General features: G+C 39.9%; 1 protein-coding gene across 4 annotated transcripts in view; it reads left to right on the forward strand.

Annotated features, from left to right (window-relative positions):
• Nucleotides 1-19,530, forward strand: part of si:dkey-246g23.2 (solute carrier family 66 member 2) — a 183,574-nt gene that overhangs the window by 36,999 nt on the left and 127,045 nt on the right. For all 4 annotated transcript variants that reach the window (XM_039763505.1, XM_039763508.1, XM_039763506.1 and 1 more), the window contains exon 3: nt 8,845-8,978. In XM_039763505.1, the coding sequence (XP_039619439.1) occupies nt 8,845-8,978 (134 nt within the window). The remainder of the gene's footprint in view (nt 1-8,844; nt 8,979-19,530) is intronic.

Consider the following 19,530-nt stretch of genomic DNA (forward strand, 5'->3'; position numbering starts at 1 on the left):
AGGAGTTGGGAGCAATGGCTGAAGAGCCTTTGAGATGGGTAGAGGAGTGTCTACGGTGATTTTGTTGAGAGCCTCCCGTAATGATTGATTTGGCGGTACAGGTGAGTATTACCGCTACCGTACATCATAAAGGGATGCAGAGTGACACAGGCCCGCGGTTAAGTAGTAGTGGGTGCCAAGTCAACGCGAGCCCTACAAGGGAGTTGGAAACCATGACCGAAGGGGCGGGGGAAGCATTGATTGAGCCGGAGCAGCTGAATAGTGCTGTCTCCCGGAGCGATGCGGTGCTGAAGACGCCGTCCCCTGTCATTTGCAAATTTAAAGGGGTGCAGACAGCAAAAGGGCTCTCTCTTTCCCATAGAGGGACCCAAACTGTGGACAAGCCCCAGATTAAAAAGGAGATCCCAAAAATGAAACGGGGGTCTCCTGATAAAATAGAAAAGGGAACTGAGAGCTCAAGGATGGCGGTGGAACCCTCCTCAGTGGAAAAGGGGCAGAGCCAGCATTTCCCGAATGTTTTCAGTTCCGCAGAGGGAGAGTAGCAGGAGGACAAAGGCAGTGCTATGGATGCCAATGGCCAGGCCACATTTGGTGATATTGTCCTTGGAGAACAGGGGACCAGATGTCTCATTGGATTAATATTCCCCCTAGGTTCTCCAGGGAAATCGAGGCAAGGATTTGCCAAGGTCCGACCGGAAACTCCTCCTGGAGAAAGACATCCCTCGCAGTGCTGGCCGCTTTGAATCATGATTCTTCACTGGGGGGGAGTTCTCTGTGGCATATGGCCCGTCGTTCATCCCGGCCAATACCCCCAGGCCGCCAGATGGAGCCCTACCTGCAGCATGGAGGTGCTCCGAAGGCCAGCAGGGAATCCTGGACAATGGAGTTTTTATTCACAGCCCAGCTGGATACCATGGGGGCCGCTAGAAGACGCTGCAGGAAGGAACAAGGAATATTTTCCATACAACCCGGTAGTACATCACAGTCACATGGACAGAGGAAGTGACATACTTCCAGGTTGAAGAAGAGGAGTTTTTACCTGACCTGGAAGTGCTGGATAATCATGTGGACTGAGGGCTCAGAAGCACTTCTGGTTCATGGACTATAAAGGACTCTGGGAAATCCCAGATGGGTGTGCTGAGTTGGGAGGAAGGGATCAACGTGCCTGGGAGTGGAGGATTGTGTATCACTGTATTTGTTTATTATTTATGAGTATAGTAAATATCCAAATAAAAATTATTATTGGACTTTTACCTGGTGTCTGGCGTCTGGTCTGAGGGTTCAAGGGGACAACAGCACCCCCCTATCTGTCACTATATATATATATATATATATACTAGCAAAATACCCGCACTTCGCAGCGGCGAAGTACTGCATTAAAATTTTTATTAAGAAGAAAATTAAACCTTTTTAAACTGAGGGAAAATATGGCAATAATTATTTGTTATGGGATCTCTTTGTATACCATGTTGTCAGTTCGGCCCTCCGGTTGTAACATGACCAAGCTGTGCGCTGAGCTTACTCTTAAGGATGCAACGTACAGTTGGCCATGTGAACAGTAATCTTGTCTCAAATCTCACAGCTTGGATTGCTGCTGTCATAATCGGTTTGAGTTTCATGGTTTGTTTCAGTTACGACAGTATTTGCAGGATTTGTTGTGTTAAAGTGATATTTGGCATCTGTCAAGCGTTGTAAGCACACAACTGGTTTCATCAATAAAATCACATCCAGCTTTTGAGAGTTTAAACATTCATAAACATCAAAGTGTCCACTACTGAAATCGTCACCTGTGAATCTAAGATGTTTAAGAGGCATTGGCGGTTGTCGAAAGGTGTAAAATATTTGGCCACTTCGGTACACTTGAAAGCAACAACCGAACAATTCAGTGGCAGCCATCAACTCACATGCAGAACCATAGGTGAAGGGCTTAAGCATTTCACTCTTCTAGTGCTCCTGTGTAGTATAATTATCTCCTGTACCGTCATCAGTCCACACCTTGAACCTGTCCCAGTCATTCAATACATAAGACACAATGTTCCTCCGGATATCAAGAGTGAGCCTGATATGGCCGTGCAATATGATCATCTCGATAGACATGGTAATGGGGGTAAAAAAAATGGGTACCTGAGCAATGTAAAGTAAGTGTAAAATACCTACACAATAACTATAATTGTAATAAACAAACAATAAAACAGTGGAGAAGCCGTGGATTAAACAAAAAGGCTGTAGTTATCAGTAGGGAGACGTGAATCCCGTGGCGAAGCAAGGAAGGGAATGTAGAGACCAGAGAGACGGACGGTCTTATATAGGCAGGCAGCCAACAATGTGGGAGGCGTTGGGATGGGGGACCCAATGCCACCTCACACGGTGACTGAGCTGCAGGCTATGGACGTATATATGTATGTAAGTAGGATTCAGTTAGCGTTGGGAAACCGTGTACCAAATTTCTTGAAGATGGGCCCATAAGTAACAAGGACTGTTGAAAAGTTCAATATGGCGGCCAACAGTGGCATCATACCACCGAAATAAGTACGTACATTGGTTTCGGTTAGCTCAGGGAAGCCGCCTACCAAATTTCGAGAAGATGGGGCCATAAATAAGAAAGTTCAACATGGCGGACGTTGTTGACCGTTATGACTATTACGCGTAGAATTTTGAAATGAAACCTGCTAAACTTTTGTAAGTAAGCTGTAATGAATGAGCCTGCCAAATTTCAGCCTTCTACCTACACGGGAAGTTGGAGAATTAGTGATGTTGGAAAGTTCAATATGGCGGCTGACAGTGGCGTCATACCACCGAAATAAGTACGTACATTGGTTTCGGTTAGCTCAGGGAAGCCACCTACCAAATTTCGTGAAGATGGGGCCATAAATAAGAAAGTTCAACATGGCGGACGTTGTTGACCGTTATGACCGTTACACGTAGAATTTCGAAATGAAACCTGCTTAACTGTTGTAAGTAAACTGTAAGGAATGAGCCTGCCAAATTTCAGCCTTCTACATCCACGAGAAGTTGTAGAATTAGTGATGTTGGAAAGTTCAATATGGCGCCAACAGTGGCGTCATACCATCGAAATAAGTAAGTACAGCGGTTTCGGTTAGTGCAGGGAAACCGCCTACCAAATTTCGTGAAGATGGGGCCATAAATAAGAAATTTCAACATGGCGGACGTTGTTGACCGTTATGACCATTACGTGTAGAATTTCGAAATGAAACCTGCTTAACTTTTGTAAGTAAGCTGTAAGGAATAAGCCTGCCAAATTTCAGCTTTCTACCTACATGGGAAGTTGGAGAATTAGTGATGAGTGAGTGAGTGAGTGAGTGAGTGAGTCAGTCAGTCAGTCAGTCAGTCAGTCAGTGAGGGCTTTGCCTTTTATTTATTTTATATATATATATATATATATATATATATATATATATATATAGATATATATATATATATAATAAACAAAAGACAAGGCAAGGTTTCAAAGCAGTTGGGGTACATCCCTATTTAATATTGTAGGTAAAATAAAAAGCTAAATAAATATCCAGAATGAGTGGTGTTGTTGGAATGTCAGAGGTGGACTCAGAGGAACTCTTCTGGGTTGTGGTCCTCCTGGTTGTAGAAGAAGATGACAGACACTATTTTTGCAGTGTCACCTCAATATCCTTCTTCAAAGTTCCCCAAATTTGTCTTTCATATGGCTAGTGACATGCCATATATATGGCAATATAAATGGGTGTCATAGTGGTGTAATGATTATGGCTGTTGCGTCACGAATCCAATGCACTGGGTTAACATGTCAGTCATAGTCTGTATGGAGTTGGCACCTCTTATTAATATTAAATTAATAAGAAGGGTTAGAAAAAAATCACTGTTTGCTGAAGAACCGTCATCTTGCACTGAAAAAATGAGAAACATCTGACTTTTAATTGAGACAAGTTCTTTCAAAGATAAACAAAGCCTTCATCAAGAAATAAATATTTTTAACAAAAACACACATGCCACAATTGTTGGCACCCATGCATTTAATACTTTATACAACCTCCCTTTGCCAATATAACAGCACTGAGTCTTCTCTTGTAACCTTTTATAAGGTTGGTGAATGCAGATCATAGCATCTGAGACTATTCTTCTTTACATAATCTACCCAGATCATCCAGGGTCATAGTCCCCCTGAGATGGCCATGACAGAACTTTGATTTTGTGGTCAGTTAACTATTGCAGAGTTGATTTGGACATGTGTTTCAGATGATTATCCTACTGGAAGATGCAATGATGACCCAGATTTAGTTATCTGGCGGAGTCAGCCAGCTTTGATTTAAAGTCTCCCTGATATTTCATAGAATCCATGATGCCATGTACCCTAATAATGTTTTCAGGGCCTTTAGAAGAAAAACAGCCCTACAACATCACAGAACCTCCACTATATTTCTCAGTTGAGACAAGGTTTTTTTTCATTATAGCCATCCTTCTTTGTACATCAAACCCACTTTGTGTGTTTATTGCCAAAAAGTTAAATTTTTGTTTCATCAGACCATAGAACACAGTTCCAGTCAAAGTTGTAGTAATGTTTTACAATCTCGAGGCACTTACATTTGTGGATAACAGACAGAAAAGTCTTCTTACTGGCATATATTCCAAATAATCTGTTGGCGTGGAGATGCCATCTGATGGTGGTGCTGGAGATTTGATAACCCTAGGAGTTTACTTTTTCTTTCAGTTCCCCAACAGTGATCCTTGGAGATCTTATTGCCTCATCCTTATCACTGTATATGGCGGTAAAATAAACTTGGGTACTCTTCCAGGCAAGTTTGTCACAGTTCCAGTTGATGCCCACTTTTTTATTATTGCCCTAACTGTAGAAATAGACATTTTCAGGCGAGTAGCTATTTTTTTATAATCATTCCCTGAGTTATAAAGGGCATCACCCTCATTTGAACTGAGTGTTCCCTTTTCTTTGCCATGATGATGGTTGGCTAAGGAAATTTGGTTCTGTGACTCCTCACATTTGTATCCCAAATAATCAGGAAGTCATTGACTTCAGCTGGAAAGTTTCAATACACTCCAATCAACTTAACAATTTCCAATTTAAGTGGGAAACATGTTTCAGTGTTTCACATTAATTTCCAAGGGTGCCAACAATTGTGGCACATGTGTTTTTGTTAAAACATGTATTTCTTGATGAAGGCTTTGTTTTTCTTTGAATAAACTTCTTTTAATTTAAAGTCAGATGTTTCTCATTTTTTTAGTGCAAGATGACGGTTCTTCTGGAAAAAAGTGATTTTTTTCTAACCCCTTTTACTAATTTTTACGGAGGGTGCCAATAATAGTGAATTACACTCTATATATATATATATATAATGTGTGTGTATATAGTATACTGTACATATATACACAGAGAGATAGGGAAAGATGCAAATACATACTGTAAAGAATATACACAGAAACGTTTGGGGTCCACACCATACAGATCCTGTTTAATGCTATCATGAGATGTAAGTACAACCTGAAATAAAGAATGATGTTTTATGGCTACATTAATGTGCCTCTGTCACTTGCTTGTCCAAAATGACAACAAAGTGCTTGATTTTCTGGAAGATGGAATCCAGATGGCATAAGTGGAGGAGTTAGCAGTGCACCAGAGACAGCTTCAAAGAATTGCCCTTCGGTTGTAGTCATAGCATCTTTGGAGGAAGTGGAGAGACAGTTAATCCCTGGTGTTTCCTCAGGGTCCCAGCATTCTCCTCAAATTGTCGCAGTAAGTCACATGATATAGTTATGTACCTGACCCAACAAAAAGCCTTATCCCCCCTCCCTTCTGAAACACACATAGCACATCTCTGTGGTTGTCCAGCTGTACCTGTGTTCACTGTGGTGTCTGTATGTGTTCTTGCTATGCTCCCTAGGTGCAAGAATCCTCTTGGTTGCCTCCCATTCAGAACACAAAAGGAAAGTAGCAAGAAGTTGCCTGTACAAACTTTTTTGTAAGCAAACCTCATAAGTGGGAGCAATTGATCCCAGTCCCTAATGCCTGTCAGTACAGGCTTTTTTAACACGTGTTAAAGTCTGACTTAACCTATCCACCAGACCCGTCCACCAGTGGGTGTGAAACAGATGCTTTTCAGGAATTTGGTGTTTTTTTTTTAAACATACTAAACATGAAGGGTGTCTGTTCCCTGATCTGTTAAAATCTTTGTAGGGGTACCTGTCTACATAAGGACCCTCAGCTACTTTTGGAAAGAGTTTGGGATTTACCCACCCAAACTGGAAAATGTTTGGGTTACTGAGTAGCATAATCAATAAGCACCAGAATGTATTTTTGGCCAACAGTTAAGGAAGTTCAGATGTACAAGTGGAGAATGCTCGAAGAATCCCCATATACCACCCATGATGTAAGCTTTAGCAAAACAACAGACTTCAGACTAGTTGTTTGCGCTCTTCACCCTGATTTTTCACTACCTTGTATAAAAAAGTCATTGCCAAGCATGAAATGTGTTCCTTGTGTCATGTTCTCTGTGGTCTCTGGGTACAGGAACTGTTTTAAAGATTTCTAATCTCTTATCCCAGAGCTGTAGCTGACTCCAGACGTGAGTTACATGGGGAGGTTAGAAGTGCAGTTTAAAGTTGCTGTGATTAAGTGCACTTAGGCTCTGTCCACACATACCTGGGTATTTTTTAAAACAGGAGTTTTCCTCCTTCATTTAAAAAAAAATCACATCCACATGCGCACCAATTAAAAAAAAAATGCCCATCAGCATGAAAACACAAAAATCTACTGTCGACAGCATGAAACAGGCATAGATAACAAAGGGAATATCATTTAGATTAATGTCCATCACCCTTTTTTTAAAATGTCTGTTCAGCATGGGATTTGCAAAAATACAGGCGTCATGAACACTACCTGGCCATTTCACTACGACATCTATAAATGAACAGTTGTGATCACAGGTGGCTTCTCCTTTAAGAGTAAACCTCCCCTTTCTTTTCAAATAATCTATGGAATTTGTGGATGGCCGGTTTATTTGTACATGAGTCCTGGTGAAACCTGTATAATGAGGACGCGAGACACAGAGTCGCAACCTTAGAAAAACATTTATTCAACAAGAAGCAGGAAGTTTCCTATCCTTCAACATCCTGGGCATACCGCAAAGCGTCATGGGAATAGTAGTCCTATTACTACCAAACCCTGCTACAAGTTCCTATACTTTAAACTCAGGGACAGGTAATTGTATATACACAGGGCCCAAGTGGACTGTAATTGTTTCACACACTTGGCTTACTATTTTAGAAACCACCTGTCATGACAACCCAAAGGCATTTGTTGCCGTGAGTAATCTCCCCTTGTCTGCTAAATAGTAGAGTGTGCAGGCAACTTTTTTGACAACAGTGACAGGCAATCTCATTAAAGTTGTCTTTCCTTCGATGTGTAGTCGAAGCAGCTCACTCAAAAACAACAGTGATGTCCTTGGAAAATGAAAATTGTCTTCAGCAACAACCACTTCATTCTCAAAGTCGTCCCACCAACTTAGAGGTCTGTGTTGCCAGAGTGTTCAATGTAGCAGTGACCTCCGTAGCGCATTCTGACACCTATGTTGCTTAACATAGTGATAAAGTAATTGTACATTTAAATGTAAACATGTAACAAGTCCTGTTAACAAAGTTAACACCAGCACTACTTTAGCTATGACTTCAAATGCACAAAATTGCTTTATTGCACACTCTGACATCAATCAAAGAAGATACCGGTGCACACTCTGATGTTACAAGCCAAAAGCTCTGTTTTAACTGTCTACATGTAAACAGAGAAGACAGAGTTTCTAAACATCTTCACCTAGAAGGAATTTTTCAAAAACTCGACTTTCAGGGACCTAAAATACAGTTTGTGTGTGGAGGAAAGGCCAAAATTCATACAAAAGCTGCATTTAAAAAAATACGCAGGTATGTGTGGAGAGGGTCTTAGTTGGTGGGATGAAGAGATGTCAGCATCTGAAAAGTGAGAGAGAGAAATGGAAGATGAGAAAGAGAGTATTCTGGTGTGATACTGTGTCACTGTGTGCAAGCCATTCTAGATGCACAAGAGCAATTCAACAGCCATTAGGCATGCACAGAGAGGAGGATTATGGTCTTATATTTACTTTGCATTCTCTTTTCTCTATACTAATTGTACTGTTTTGTTTAATAAAGATACTGCACTTACAGGTTCTGATACCTTTAATTAGAAGGAGGACAAAATAATAAGCAAAAAGGAGGGTGTGGAGCCCTGAGATCAAAAGAAAGACAAGTAGCTGAAGAGGATAGGAGTGGCAGAATGGGTGACACAGCTAATGAAGAACAGTGCTAGCGTAGCTAGGGCAGCGAGTTAGGCCTAGTGTCCTGTGTGGTTTTTTCAAGGGTTGTTACAGTACCTTTTACATTCTTCTCTTGTCTGGGTGTAAAGGGTTACCACAAGTTCTTCAATCTTCCTTTTCTATAATTTAACCGTGTGTAAAGAACCACTTACTTGGATTTGTATTCTGTATTGATTTTCATTTTTTCAACTTCTGCATATTTTGCTAAAACTTACATTTTTATGTTTTTTTCATGTTCCTCTCTTTTGTTAAACAGAATAAATCTACAAAATGAATAAATGTACAAAAATATATTTTATCAGAAATTTGGGTGCTAATATCAAGTAACAATAACCTTGGTAGCTGTGTTATGCAAAGAGTTTAACTAGACAATTGAAAATATTAACCATGGCCCATTTCTAATGTACAACAATAGAGGTGTGGTGATAGTACTTTTTCATTTATGCTAAGATTTTATTTTTCGGTTTTATCAGCTTCATACCATGCAATTTCACTTTCTTTCATCTCATAGGTTTGGAAAGCAATTTGAGATCACACTGCTTTTGCAGAGTCTAGTGATGATCCTTACTATGCTGGCCATGCTTCATCTTTGTTGCTCTGTTCAAACAACCAGCAGAATTGTCACTAAACAGCATCATTTCACAGGTATCAATTCATTTCTTCTTTTTGCATCTTACCCTTAGTTGTGCTGAAAAATACATCTGTACCATCACAAACAGTTGTGACACAGTAAACACAATTAGATGAAATTAAGAGTAACTGAGTGATATTTTTGTCTACTATGATTAAGAAAATGCATATTATTGGATAATCATGGAGATATTACATATCTGTATAGGTGGTGTCCAGCAACTTTTTTCAGTATTATTATGTTGTCTTTATTATAACAGTTTGTAGTTATAGCATTTGTTAAATAAAATAGCATCCTCATACCCACGTAATTTAACTTATAGTCCCTGGTGGTTGGAGCCTATTCCAGTAGCATGAGTGCAAGTCAGGAATTAGACTTGGACAAAGTGCCAGTCTATTACAAGGCCTAATCCCACTCACAGTCAGCCAGTTTGAAACTGCTAATCCACTTAGCCTTCCTGCCTTTGAGGATATGGGAGGCAAGCTGTAGTGCCAGTAACAGATTCAGGAAAGAAGCAACCATGGACAGCATTTAATAACTGCAAGCTGTGACGGACGGCCAGGGTCCTTTCCCGGCTGGAGGCTGTCATAAAGGAGGAGCAGATGTGTACATGGCACTACCTCCCCTGGAGAACTAGATGGCAGCCCCCCAGAATGCAGCGGCGCCTTGTATTCCTACAGGGCTCCATGGGAGTTGGAGTTTGGCACAGCCGTGTTGGGTTGCATGGGGGCTGCCATGGGGGAGCTGCAGAGCCCTGCTTTGGGCTTCCACCACACCTGGGAGTACTTCCAAATAGTGCTGATACCTCACTTCACTCAGACAGCCAGAGTTGGGAGGAGGATGAAGCTTGCTGGAGGAAGAGTGGAGGTGGAAGACAGAGACAGAGAAAGAGAGAGGGAAGAAATGTGCTTTATTATTATGCTTATTGTGACACTGCTTATTGCTGTGGGAAACTCTTGCTTGAGGAGTTTCCAGGATAAAAAGCCTTTGTATGTGCTGGACTTGTGCCTTGTGTCTGTTTGTGTCACATTTAGGGAGTTGGTGCTCCCCCTGGTGGGTACAAATCTTTACTGAAAACGGACATTGAACTGAATGCAAATAATTATCCCAGCATAGTAACTGATTGTGTAATGTTCAATGAAAATCATAAGTTGTAAAATTTATAAATGAACCATACTCATGTAAAGGACTACCCAAGCTCTACATTGCAGCATTTGTAATACTAATTCATTTTATTCGCCAGTTTATCTCTTTTTATATAGAACCATATGAAAGAAACAAAGTTTCAAATCTCAATAAAGTAACACATAATATAATACCATCATCAAGTGAAATGGATTATATACCATAGCACAACTGAAAAATTAGTACCTTTCATTTTTCTTTTATTATAGAGCTGAATTGGGTTTAAGGCCATGTTGTGAGTGAATATAGCTCTGTGTGTGCCAGTGATAGGTGTGCCATCCAGGACTGGCTCCTGTTTTGTGCTGCCAAAATAAGTTCCATCTCCTTTTGGCTGTAAGTTGTAATACATAAATAGGGAAACAGAAAATTCAGATGATCACTGTACAGTCTTGGCCGTCCTATACTTCAGCACCATGACAAAAGTTTATTAGAATTTACATGTAGGTAAATTAACATTTTCATGCTTTAATCAAGAAAAACCATCCATCCATTATCCAACCTGCTATACCCTAACTATAGGGTCACGGGGGTCTGCTGGAGCCAATCCCAGCCAACATAGAAATGTACACTCTAAATGCTGCTTGTGTGGAGCAGCATGATTCATGGATGTGGCTTTTCCCTTTGCCATAAACATAGATTTATAAAAGATATGTTGAAAAACTGATTTCTAACAATTTGAGGATAATGGTTTATAACTCTAAATTTAGCTTTCTGGGATTTTTTCTGCAATTGGAATGGATAAAAAATAGACGGTAAACAATAAAAATCTCCTAATGTTAATTTTATACCCATCTGTCCTTCTGCAAGTTACATCCTGTCAAAACAACTACAATATAAGGCAAATTTCATCTGGTTCCTGCTTGTTAAAAATAATGCAAACATTGTCACACGTATTTAAACTAGAATATTTTGTTGTGTCTAGTGTTCCAGCTTTATGTCTTATGATGTGGGGATATTCTTTGTAACTGATAAATGGATTATAAAAAAGTGATCCACACATTCTGATAAACTCTCGGTGATTATGAATTACAAATATCTAAAGTGTACTTATTTACTATTAACAGGCCAGATTGAGAACACTAATGGGTTAGGAAGCAAATTGTAATGGATAATCCAAAAGAGCAAGTGTAAAAAAGAAAAGGTTTTATACTTAGAATTTCAATGTGAAATTTTAAGTAACAGCAGATATGGGTTGCAAGGAGAGCTCAAAACTGAGCAATGCTCACTACAAACGTCAAAATCCACAGAAATAAAACAGTACATCCAAAGTCAAAGGCATGGAGAAATTTTGCTGACTTTACCATGCCACAGAGGGTGAGAACACAATAGAAGCAAGCTGCTATTTAGAGTATATTTCCTGAGACATTTTCTGTGTCATGCTGGAATGTGTTTCGTGCCCAAAAGGTGTCTGTAAAGCACTCTTTCTCCTGTTCCTTACTGTTTCCTGCTGGTATTTTACTTTTGATCACTGACTGTATCATCTTAAGGATCAATAGGTTTCCCAGTAATGTCATCATGTGTGAAATGTAGGACATGTAGAATAGGAACACACCAAACCTCACTGCATAGGAAAGTTCCCCTAAATGTAGAACCAGTACTTATTACTGCTGTGACAGATAGGGGGTGCTATCGCTCCCTTGAACCCCTGTTCACAACTCTAGACATCAGGTAAAAGTCCAATAGTTGACTTTATTAAATCTCCACAGTGCACAAAGCACCCTCTCCTCCACTATACTCATACAAATAACCAAATACAATAACAATAAATCAATCCTCCATTCCCAGACGCGTTGCCATCTTTCCACCCAGCTCAGCTCGCCGTCTGGGAGCTCCCATAGTCCTTTTATATTCCCTGACCCGGAAGTATTCCCAATCCCAGTCCATGGGATCCTGTATCACTTCCGGGTCAGGTAAAAGTTCTTTTCTTAACCCCGGAAGCCCGTCGCTCTTCCTTTGACGAACTTCCGGGTCATAGGACACAAAGGAATCTTCTGTCCTTCCTGCAGCTCCCTCTTGCAGCCCCTGTGGTATCCAGCAGGGTCTTGTATAAAAACTACATAGTCCATGACTCCCTGATGGTCTTCGGGGCACCTCCATACTGCAGGGAGGGCTCCATCTGGCGGCCTAGGGGTATTGGCCGGGATGACAAGCCGGCCATATATCACACTGCCAATGTGAAGAAAAACTTTTTCAGGGTGTCTATCTCTGTTTAAAGGATTCATGCACCCTTAGCAGTCCTAGTTAGCTGTGAAAACAGATGTGACACCACTGCCAGTAGGTGTGAGTCAGTTTCATTTACTGCAAGCCCATAATGGAGGTACAAGTGACATCCACCTGGGGTGGAGTAGCTTTTTGTGAAAACAAGGAGGGAATTTAAAATTTTAAAAGAGAAAATAATGCCCTTTTTTATTTTACATAAGAATATTAAGTAAATAGTATGCACAAAATCAATATGATCAGTACATAAATCTTTGATATAAATATTTGCAATAAATTGTTAGAAAATATAATCATCTTGATGTATACATAAATTGTACTATCTTGATGTAAATGGTTTTCATCAGAATGCAGACAGAAGGCATGATGAACGATGATCGCCAAGGCTGAGGATGATTTACAACCTTGAATGGATTAGAGCTTTCTTGTGGGTATTTGATTATCCTGCTTTTTTTTGGATAATCAGATTCTATTCCTGCTTCTCAGTACTGCTGGGCAACTATTTTTAAAAATACATTTGCTTAATCAGTATTCCTAATCTGTTACTCTGCAAGATGTCATCAGTTTTTTTTTTTGATCAACAGAGAGTTTAAATGATCTTTCACTTCCTTTTTAGATATTCAACAGAACTCAATGCCTTTTGCGACAGGGTGCTGTTATGTGATCATTTGTCCTGTTAGGTGGCAGATGCTGGCTTTTATAGTATGCTACATAGGAGGCAGAAAGCTTAAAGAAAGCTGATTATTTCTCATTGTGATGTAAAAAATGTGGTTACCTAACACTGGGGACAAATACTAACAAATAAACTTTTTTCCCCCTGTTCAACTTTATGTTATCAAAGCAGATTTGAATGAGCATCTTCACTTGCATTGCTAATGAAATAAATACACTCATATATGAAAGTTTTCTCCAGCCCTCTATATTTTAAGTGTGGCTTACCACTATAACATCCCAACGTGCCTTGTCTTCAAAGCACATAAAAGCCATATTCCATAGCAAGTGGTAAAAACAAATTTGTTGAGGATGAGATTTGGACTGTCTTATCGAGCCTGGATAAAAAAGTGACATGTCACTTACTGCTGTTGGGTCCTATGACGATTGTCGGACTAAAGCTGCTCTGAAAATGAAAGATGTTTATTTCTGAAGGGTCTGATTAGTGAAGCAGAATTAACAATCAGGCAATTGTTAAACATGAACAAACTCTGGAAATATTTTATCCCTCTTAAATTACAGTGAGCTTTAGGGAACAGAGGCACAGCCCCATCCACATCGGAGGTGAGGCTGTGGAGCAGGTCAGCAGCTTTAGGTTCCTCTGAGTCACTTTCACTGATGACCTTAAATGGTCAAGTCACACTGCGGCAGTAGTCAAGAAAGCCCAACAATGCGTCAGGAGACCGAGTAAAGCCTGGATGTCCCCCACAACCCTATGCAGATTCTACAGGTGTACTGTGGAATCCATCCTGACAGATGCATCACATCCTGGTAGAGCAACTGCTCAGTTCAGGACTGCAGAGCTCTGCAGGGTGTGGTGAATACAGCACAGCAGATCATGGGCACACAGCTCCCTGCGATCCATGACATCCACACTACACGCTGTCTCAGTAAAGTGAACCGTATCAGGCAGGACCCCAACCACCCTGCACTGTCACTTTTCACCCTCCTCCCATCTGGGAAGCAACTAAAGTCCATTTGGACGCGCACCTCCAGGTTCAGGAACAGTTTCTACCCAACTGCAATCAGACTCATGAACAATCAGTAACCTTGTGTCACCTCCACTGCTACCTGCACATATACTTCTGTCTCTATTTATTCCTAGGATTCTAGTTTTATTTATTTACTTATTTATCGTGTGTGGGTTTTTTTTTGTCTATGTTCACTGTCTGCAGGGGCACATTCAAGCAAGCATTTCATTGTACATGGTACTTGTACTTGTACACGACAATAAAGAATTGAATTGAACATCAAAGGATAGATTTTATAATTTACATTTTATCTTAGTTGATGTGACTTTTGATTCATGCAGATCTAAGTGTCTTTTCTGCAAACAGCAACTCAGCCTGCTGAAAGGAGACTCAAATGGAAATGATGATATGTTTACTAATTTTCTGAATAATATTGAATAAAACTAGTCTATCAGCAGACATTTAATAGTGTAAAAGAGGTTCTGTCCACCATGTTCTGTCTCACATTAAAATAAATTAAGCTTAACTGGGAGCAAAAAGATACTGATCTGCTCTTTTTGATATAGTTCTTGATTCTCCATTCACAAATTCCTTCCACTATACAACCATTTCTTCCTTTTTAATCTAGGTCAAGGTCACAGAAATCAGAGCTTTTGGCTGCAAGGCAAGAACCTACCCTGAACTGGGCACATGTCCATCGCAGAGTTCACTCAATCATGCACACTGACATTCATTAATAGTCTAATAATTTAGAGTGGTCTGTTACAGCAGAATTAAATAGAACTACCTAAACACACACACAGATGGAAACAGGTGGAATGTGCCCACGACCCACTGTGCGGTAGTAGTACAAACCAGTGCGGTATCGAGTCAGCAACTTGATACTGAATTCTTATTTTCTCAGTTCTAACCTTAGGCTTGTGATAAAGTCTAATCATGACAGTATTTAAGAATGTCTATAGATTTAGGAAAAATAGACTGTTTATTTATCAGATTCTATTCCTGCTTCTTAGTACTGCTGGGTAGCTATTTTTAAAAATACCTTTGCTTAATCAGTATTCCTAGCCATAACCTATAACTTAGCCATAAGCTGTGATGTGGTGGTTTCTTTCTTAGGTTGTAAGCCAAATCTAAAATGGCAAACACAGGGAAAAAGCCAACATGGTATAATCATGCACTTAGGTTTAATTGATCTTCTCTGGACAAAACCAAAATATTCACTTTTTTTGTTTCCTTTTGTCTAAAGTAGTTATTAGATTAATTTCATTACATTTAAACTGTGCCCTTTGAAAAAGAGTGTATCCACTCAGTACTGATCTACTGACGTCCTTCTCTCTATAAATAGGTGGCCTGTGTACCTGTTATGTAGTTGAGGGGTATGAGGAAAGATAAAGATTGCAAGTTGGACACCATGGAACAAGTTTCGTATGGACAGAGATGTTGATTCCTTATTTGTAGCAATTAAAGGGCTGAGATGAACCCCTATTCATATGAATTATGTCTGTGTCGAAAAAAGTGAAAGGGTACACTCAGGGCAGAACAGAATGTGCTTGAGACCTTCTAAAAGAGAGCAAGGGCTGATTTTGTGTACTGAGACTTTCTGTGCTGTCATGGAGAGTTTAGTAAGGAGAACTGAGGGATTGGAATTTTTGCAGCAACAGGTGAGGAGCACAAGGAAATGAAAAGAAGATTTGCTTTTTTTGTTGTGATGGGCAGCATGCATGCGCTAGCATCCTGTCAGGATGGGTTCTGGTTCCTTACCTGGCCGGGAGGTCATGCCAGTGAGTGGGCACATTGGCTTCCCAGCAGGGATGGACGGAAGACTTTTACCTGGCCGGGAGGCCAGTAGGATGTCAGAATGAGAGAAAAAAAAACGAGCAGGGCTACATGCTAGGTGGCACCATCCATGGATGCTGCAGTGGTCTATGTTCCCTACTTTGTGGGGCTTCCTTTTGACCTGGGTCCAAGATAAAAAAAGCTGCTCAGTCTCATCCAGGTGATTTGGAGTTAGGTGGAAGAGGACAGCACTCACCTGGGAGAAGTGGAGGAAAAGAAGAGAGAATTGGAGTTGTGGTTGTGTTTATTAAGGATCCTTTGTAATGGTCATTGTCATTGTTTTTGCACCCAGTAATTATGTCTGTAAGGTTGTTTCTTGGGTTTGGGGTGCTGCAGCACCTCTTCTTGTCACACCGTGTTTTATCACTCGCTCCCAGCCTCATCTTTAAGAAATCTCAGTTACAGTACATTAGTAATTGGTTATAGTGTGCTTACCAAACCTATGACCTGAGGGTTAGAAATACACCTGAGCCAACTCTGTATGTCTCAATTGATGTTGAAAGTCCTTTTACTGACAAACTCATCATGAAAAAGACGCATTCTGAAATAAATAGGACTGTCTGTAAAAGAGCCATTCTGAAATGTGCCGTCGGAAAAGTCCCGTTTATTAATAAAAATCAAGTAAAAAAAAAAACAAAACAATTTTGAGATAAAATCTTCAATAATTAAATTTACTGAAACTAAATAAAACAGAAGAATTGTGTTTCATAAAAATTAGATGATTTGCATTTATTTTTAAGCTTCTTGTTATAATTTAATAACTCATGTACAGTATTTTGCTGCATTTTTTCATGTCCTAAATATTTTTTACATTTTTTCACAATTGAATGACACATTTCTGCACTTTCCAATTTGATTAATCATTTTGTAATTGTTTTTTTATTTACTTAATTTGGCTCAGATGGCATACCTTTGTTTCACTTCAAAGCACATTGATTTTGAATCTTTTCATAATGTTCTATGCCTGACATCATTCTTGTTTCAATGTAACATATTTCTAACTTGAAGCCTTCACATTTTGTAATCATCCATTGGAATATGTAGGTACTAAAAGTGTATGGATGGAAATTTCACTACTCCACACTCAGTTAATCACAGACTTTTGCCACAATATTTCATGACTTATGACAGAATACTAACACAACTATCAGTTAGCCTATTAATAGCTGTACATTTCAAAAAATTAAAGATGCTCAAAGCAACTAACAGACAAAGGAGATGGAAACTCTTCTTAGTGTAGTGGCGTAAGATATGTTCATTAAAGACACATGATGACAAATTGGCTGCTCTTGCCAAAACAAACTAAATGTTAAATTTTAGGTAATGACCTGTACTTGTATTTATTAAAAATTTATCAAAGTGTGGATGTGCATGCATATGTGAATCACAAACAATATCACAGTAGCAATACACAGGTGATCATAGAAGCAAACTGAGCTGTAGCTTCAAGCATATTATCCTGAAGATGAGCAGTGCTGCATGGGTGACTGACAGCGAAATGTCACACAGGTATGCTGAGTTCTGCACTCCACAAACCTCTGGAACATTTGCATTTCACTTTACAAGTCCTGGAAGATTCAAGATGGCAGGTGAAGGAGTATTGGATAAAGAGAGCCTTGCAGAAGATATGGGGTTGAGGCATGGAGCAAGACACAACACGCAAAAATAATCTGGAATTCTGGAAGGGTTAATGTGACTTCAGCAACAGAGCAAAAAAAAGTCCATGGTTAGTTTTGGTGTAACTGTTATTTTAAAATTGTTCACAAGTGAGGGAAGAATGAAGGCGAGAGATCTACAGGCGGTCTGTCGTGGTGAAAAACGAGCTGAGCCGTAGGCAAAGCTCTCAATTTACCAGTCGATCTACGTTCCTACCCTCACCTATTGTCATGAGCAATGGGTAGTGACCGAAAGAACGAGATCACAAATAAAAGTGGCTGAAATGCGTTTCCTCTGCAGGGTGCCTGGGCTTTCCCTTAAAGACAGGGTGAGAATCTTGGTCATCCAGGATGAGCAAAGCATAGAGCCACTGCTCCTTCGCATTGAGAGGAGTCAGGTGAGGTGGCTTGGGCATCTGATCAGGATGCCTCCTGGACACCTCCCAGGTGAGGTGTTCCAGCCACATCCAACCGGGAGGAGGCTCCGGGGAAGACCCAGGACATGCTGGATGGACCATAGACATAGAATTACTAGATGCTGCATGACCAGCAGCATCGTACGTCAACGTCCCCGCCATATTGCGAGTAGCAGTGCTGTTAAATGTTAAGAGCAATATTTTGTATTGTATTCAGTAGTGAACAGGGAGCCAGTGAAGTTGAGAGAGGGTAGGTGTAATATGTTCAGTGGATTTAGAACAGCAGGTTATTATCCTGGCAGCAGAATTTTAAAGAAGTTATAAGAGATGGATAAGTTTTTGTGGGATGCCAGATAAAATAGCATTACTGTAATCTATACGTGAGGTGACAATGGCATTAACCAGTACTTCAGTACTGTGTTGCGTAAGAACAGGACGAAGTCTAGAAATGTTTCAAAGATGGAAGAAGGCAGTGCGAGAAATGTTACTTATATGGGAGGAATTATTAAATAATAATATTATTATTTAATAATTGCATTATTAGTGTATAAATGGATATAAATAATTGCATTTAAATGATTCTCCAAAATCTGTTCTATGTAAACAATACTGTTTTAAATGTTATTGTTTTTTTCATCAGAAAACTCGGTTTCCACGTCTACCTATATTAGTTTAAATGGCACTTTTGGCCAATAGGGCGGACGCGCTGACGAATCATTTCGACTGGGCAACACAGTGAATGCGACGTCTACCTATATATGTCTATGGGATGGATTATGTCTCCCGGCTGGCCTGGGAACACCTCGGGATTCCCCCGGAAGAGCTAGAAGAAGTGGCCAGGGGGAGGGAAGTCTGGGCATCTCTGCTCACACTGCTGCCCTCGCAAACTGATCTTGGATAAGCAGAAGAGGATGGATGGATGTTATTTTAAAAGGTCTTTCCCATGGCCGTAACAGCAGGAAAGTGATTTGACTATGGATCATTCATTGTTAAATAAACGTGCTTGATTTCTGGTTTTAATTTCGTACGGGGTATACAGTATGTGTTTTAGCATTTTCATCACAGTGTTTGTTAAAGTAAAATTCTACATGGTACAGTATATATTAGTATATGTTGTAGCAAAGTGGCACCAGTTATATGCAACTTAGTACCATATCCTACCTTATTATGTTTTCATTCTTCTTCATCTTCTTCTACTTCTTTGAATGTTATTACTATTTTTATTAATATTAACTTTGTGGTGAAGTCTTAATGCTGATACAAGAAAACTACAGAGTCATCATGATTTCCAAGGAAACTGCAAAATGTCTTCGTGAGTACCATTTTGCAGCTTCTGCTGCCGTAACATAGCGATATCATTCATTCTCAAACATAACTACTTCTCATTTCCAACTCTGTGGTAGGACAAATTCTTACCCTATCCAGAGTTTTAGTGCAGTTCCTAGGAGTAATTCTGAGATACTTGATAAATACGAGCATTGATCTTCAAGTGTGTGTTCACATACTGTATAATGTGCATTTGACACTAGGAAAAAGTGTAAAAATCCCTTGTCATATGAAAATCAATCATTAATC

The sequence above is a fragment of the Polypterus senegalus genome, chromosome 9 (assembly GCF_016835505.1).
Source record: "Polypterus senegalus isolate Bchr_013 chromosome 9, ASM1683550v1, whole genome shotgun sequence".
In the NCBI taxonomy this organism is placed as follows: Eukaryota; Metazoa; Chordata; class Cladistia; order Polypteriformes; family Polypteridae; genus Polypterus; species Polypterus senegalus.